Source organism: Corythoichthys intestinalis, chromosome 8, assembly GCF_030265065.1.
Source record: "Corythoichthys intestinalis isolate RoL2023-P3 chromosome 8, ASM3026506v1, whole genome shotgun sequence".
NCBI lineage: Eukaryota > Metazoa > Chordata > Actinopteri > Syngnathiformes > Syngnathidae > Corythoichthys > Corythoichthys intestinalis.
The window spans coordinates 40421010-40426415 of NC_080402.1; the positions used below are offsets into that span (position 1 = coordinate 40421010).

General features: G+C 41.3%; 1 protein-coding gene across 2 annotated transcripts; it reads right to left on the bottom strand.

Moving 5' to 3' along the window:
- Positions 1-271: 271 nt before the first annotated feature.
- krt98 (keratin 98) lies at positions 272-4257 on the bottom strand. Of its 2 annotated transcripts, XR_009064168.1 has the most exons (7): positions 3857-4257; positions 1948-2030; positions 1713-1869; positions 1148-1309; positions 946-1071; positions 491-852; positions 272-413 (listed from the first exon to the last, which is right to left on the bottom strand). XR_009064168.1 is itself a non-coding variant. In XM_057843856.1 (6 exons), exons 1-6 carry the CDS (start codon positions 4190-4192, stop codon positions 628-630), a joined length of 1089 nt encoding a protein of 362 aa, XP_057699839.1. In that variant the 5' UTR covers positions 4193-4257; the 3' UTR covers positions 272-627. The 2 variants fall into 2 exon arrangements, 1 of the variants encoding a protein (XP_057699839.1); XM_057843856.1 differs by having other exon boundaries at positions 272-852.
- Between the last annotated feature and the right edge of the window lie 1149 nt (positions 4258-5406).

A 5406-nucleotide genomic window follows, 5' to 3' on the forward strand; every position in this document is an offset into this window, starting at 1 on the left:
ATGATGCCGCTGTCTAATGAAGTGTTATAGGCAAATATCTTTTGGTGTAAATATCCTATAATACAGTGAGGACAGCTTCAGCTTATAGTTCAGTACAGCTTATCTATGAACAAATGCCGTTTTCATGTCACATTTGGTCGGTGGCGGCTTATAGTCAGATGCTCCTTATAGTGCGAAAATTAAGGCATTTATTCTGGTTGTCTTATTTAGAGTGAATTTCAATATTTGATGATTTTTTTTTAGAACAAGAAGCAATGACAATAAACAAACATTAACTGCGTTGTCTTTATTGAATTTCTAGTCTCTTCCAAGGTGTCACTCAATTTCATCCACATCTACATCAACAGTCTTGCTGCTCTCAACCACCCTCCCATCCACGACAGTCTCCACAACCGTGATAACTTTGGTGACCACTGTAGAAAAGAAAAGAAAAGAAAATTGAGCATTTTATTTTATTAAATTCTTTAATGGTGCCTTTGCGGATGCTCACCTTGCTTTGAGCTGGTCAAAAAGAAGAAAAGGAGAGCATATTATTTCAAGGCATTAGTGTTTTTTTTTTTGCTATTTACATGATACTATGAACTCTATTGGTTTTTTATAAAGTCTACACAATATTTACTAATGTTCTTACCTTTCATCTTCTCCGTCCAGCAGTCGTCGGTACTCTGCAATCTCCAGCTCCAGTCGGGTTTTAAGATCCAACAGCATATCGTACTCGTGCTTATTGTTGGTGATGTTTGCGTGGATCTGGGAAAGCTGGGCCTCTAAGCTGACCACCATGTTCTGCAGGCCGGCTAGCTGTGCAGCGTAGCGGGATTGCGTCTCTGCCAGGGTGCCCTCCAGGGATGCTTTCTGTTGGGGTCACAAAGAGAAAATGTGATGGGGTAACCTGATAAGAACATTGACCACCAGACCATGTGTTGGTAGGAAAACAAAAGGGCATACCATGCTGAGATGGGACTGCAGTTCAATCTCCAGCCTCTGGAGAGTGCTCTTCAGGTCTTTGATTTCTGTGCGGGACGTCACCAGGGACTCGGTCTGTGTAATCACTTCCTGCTCTATTGCTGCCATCTTAGTAAAACACAGACAAAATGTGCCATGTTTATCTTTTCGGTGAGTGGGTTTTATCATTGGCCATCTCTTTTACCTTGGTTTGGTACCAGGACTCGAGTTCCCTGCGATTTTTGGCGATTAGAGCCTCATAGTGCTCTCTGATCTCTGTCATAGCCTGGTTCAAGTCTGGAGAGGGTGACGCGTCCACGGACACATTTACCTGACCACCCATCTGACTCCTGAGTAAAGCTAATTCCTATGACAAGTCAAAGAAATAACCAGATGATTTGAAAAGTAGCCATGAGCAAATAGGAGCAGAAATCAATTTAAGGAAGCAAATTTAGCGTTGAAGACCGTGTTTAATGGAGCAGAACTGTTTGTAAAAACATTCACCTAACACAGATCTCTGTGTTCTCAGAGGGGAGTGTGGTCCTGTGTTTACTTAAGGACGGTCCTAAGCCACAATAGACCGTGACAAATGGTGACGGTTTTCGCATAACGGTGGGGGAATTGTGAATAGAATGGAGTAACATAAACGAAGGTCAAGAATGGCATGTAAACACATTACGGGCGTTGGCTACGCATAGGAATGTATTAACCGAGGTAAAGTCAATCTTTTGCGTAGTACTTTTGTGTCAACTTTGACAGGACATCCTCACCTCTTCATGGTTTTTCTTGAGCATGATGAGCTCGTCTTTCAGACCATCCACTTGGCACTCCAGATCCACTCTGACCATTTTCATCTCTTCCTGCACCCTCTTCAACCCAGCGATGTCACCCTCCACAGCCATTCTCATGGCCAGCTCATTCTCATATCTGAAAGAGTGGCATAGTTCAGCAAGGTTTTGGCAGATCTTGTCCGATGTCGGATATATGCATGGGGATCACACTCACTTCATTTTGAAGTCATCAGCAGCCAGTTTCGCATTGTCGATATCGAGAATCGTCTTGGCATTGAGCCTTGCAGCGATCCGGATCTGAAAAGGAAATGGAAGCAATTCAGATAGGCCACAACATGAAATTATTATTCAAACAATTTGCCATGGAAATTGTAGTCAGGAAAGGTTTTTTTCCCACTAAAAGTGACTCCATTTGTACTTTTACACTATCATTAGGACTTTAAATTTTACGTAACAGTTAGGAGTGTAAGGATGTATTTTAATGTGACGTATCTGGATTGATACATTGATCAAAGGTACTTGTATCGTAGGGTGACCAAACGTCCGTTTTTGCTCGGACATGTCCACTTTTCACATCCTGTTCGGGGCGTCCGGCGGGGTTTTATAAATTCATGAAAATGTCCGATTTTCCTTATTTTTCACAGGACCAATCAACGTGTGTTGAAATTGACTGACGCTTTGAACAGAATACTACGGTACTTTGCAGCCTCTGACGTGTTCCCAGAGAGCCTGCCTAGTTGTTAAGCCTTTTATTACGGTCAATACATAAATAATCAGATGCTCATGTACCCAAAAGAGTAATTAAGTCGAAAATACCTTTATTCTACTTTGGATACAAATTTGCGCATGTGTGCGGAGTCACAGACTGGCATTTTTAATGGCGTTAACTGTCAATTCTCATTCACAAACAAACCTTCGTCACGACAGGAGCTCATAGGCTATTGGTATGTACTCTTGGTGAACTTACTTTTCGGCAATTGTTGACTTTTGTCGGAGCTTTGGACTGGAGTTATCTGTAAAATCCCGTTTGGTGTCACATCATTGTGCTGCCAATGATTGTAAACTTTTGTAGCAATGTTTGATTTTGCCTCGGTTACCGGTGCTCGCTAATGGGGTAGCTATCAGAGTGAGCTAAGCCACACTAGGCATTATGGGAAATGTAGTTTAGAACTGCTGCATTTGGAAGTATGCTGGTTGAATCGTTTGTCAGTTTATTTTGGTTAGTGTTTGCATGCAATCTAGAACATTGAGAATGAAAAATTGAGTGGTAATAACAATTTGTCAATGATAATAATAACAATAATAATAATTTAATGCAGACCCATGGAGATGGGTAACATTTCTTTGGGTAAATGGCTATAATTTTTTTTTTTTATATAAAAACAAATTTTTCTGTCCAGACAGAGGAGGCACACTTTAAATATATCAAAGTGACATAGGCATCTTTGAGTGAACTTCAAGTAAAATTCAAGTATCTCGAGGCCGGCCCGAGTGCCCTCTTTTTTGGAAATCAAAATAAGGTGACCCTATTGTATCGACTTGAGGCAAAGTCATCTTAATAACAGCAAATATTGTATTGTTGTCCAATGAATCAATATCCTTGTATCGTCGTGAAATTGGTGATTTAATGATACAGCGATCTTTATGGCTACATATATTGGTTAAGTACCGATATAATCAAATAACGTAACGGAATAAATCAATCATTTTAGATATGCGGTTTTGTTCTAAGGAATCTTTTCCGGCAGATGTTGTATTGTTTTTCAATGGTGTGCTATTGTATCATCATGAAACCGGTCATCTCCTATATTGCTTGATCTCATGAGGGTTCCAAACGAACTGGAGCTATTCAATTGAGTTTGAGTGAGATCCATGCTTGCCAAAGTTTTCCGATAAACCTTAGCATGATTTTTTGGAGTCATTTGCAATGTATGTATCTGATTGACTGACTTGACTTTGAAAGTGAATAAATCTAGTTGACATTTTTAGTGGTAGCTTTCATTGGGCCCAATGATTCTTGGATGTGATGTAATTTGAAAAGGGAGTTTGCTTTCTGTACAGCATTTCCCCCTGTTGAAATATCTACCAACATATCACACACATACTACTTCTACTTCTCTCACCTTATCCTTCAGATCATCAATAATGGCGAAGTAGTTGGTGTAGTCGTGGCTGATGACAGCTCTGCTCTGGTACCACTCTCTGATCTGCTTGTCCAGACGCTCATTCTCCTTCTCCAGGGTGCGCACCTTCTCCAGGTAAGAAGCCAGGCGGTCGTTGAGGTTCTGCATGGTTGCCTTCTCGTTGGCGCCCACGTGCAGGTCCAGGCCGTCGGCCAAGTTGAAGCCCGGAGCAGGTAAGTAACATGCCTGGGCGGAGGAAATGCGGGTGCCATGGCCGCCGGCTCCACCGTACACGCTAAGGGTTTTCTGGCCGTAGGATCTAGTGCTCAATGACATGATGAGGTATCAGGTTGTGGACCAAGAGGAAATCCTGGAGAGGATCTGCAGTTGTGAGCATCACTTTGCCCTCTGGGTTATATACAGTGTAAAGTGGGAGGTGCTTTAGTTGAAAGAGAAGAATGTCGCTACTACTACTCCATGCAATCACTCCATCCACACTTGGGCGGTGGCGAGTGGGTGAGGGGTTCATCTGGACCTCATTACAGGTCAAACTTGAGATTCCACATTTTATCAGTTCTCAATGAGCAACCATTCTTCAAATACTTCTACACCATACCCCAAATTTCATAATTGCCACCTTGCGTATCATTCCCAGACAAAACAAGCAGTTTGAGTAGAGTGATGTTGTAAAATGTTCACTCAGAACGTTTGCCCACCTTCGTGACAGAAATGACACACAGCGGTGACAATTTCACATAAACCAAACAAGGGCCAAAGGTTGAGACCAAGGTGATTGAAGTCAAATATAGTTGAGCTGAAATGTGCAAGATTGCATTTACTGATGCCTGTGGAGTCATTTCTCATGTATGTTGAAATTCTTTTACATCCAAGTGTCACACACCCACGTCACACCTGGACATGGAGACTAAATGACAGGCAAACACAATACCACCAATTGTATATGTCAATGTATGTGTAACCTTAAGCTAAACATGGTTTCCTGTCATACATTAAACGTCTCAGAGTTTTGTACGGGCACACAGCTTTGGAATGTATGTGACAGGTCAAACAGTGTGACATACTGTTGAAAAAGTGATGATTAATGTAAACTCTCTAGCTTATATTTATGACCGTTAAACTGTTCTGTGTTGTTATATTAATAATATTAGCAGGTTGAAAACGATGAAAGAGATCACAACAGCGGCGAATGAATTGGAGTGACGCCTCGTGAGGCCAGGACAGAGCGCCAAAAAACAACTTGCGCTTCTGTGTTGTATTTAATGAATGATTTATTCTTATGATTCACAATTATGTTGTCTTACTAGAAATGAAATTTCATTGTGTAGTAGTATGTCTGACATTAAGTTATCTGTCTCATGTGCAGTTCATATGCAAATTTTACCCTACCACGACCTTGCACTGTACTTCTTGATACAAAACATACTTTGCGAAGTCACTGAATGATTGTAAAAATTCTCTGCACCCACCAGAAACAACATCCTGTCTCTGGAGGAAAATGATCACTTTTGTAGCGCCTTATCTCGTTAAGC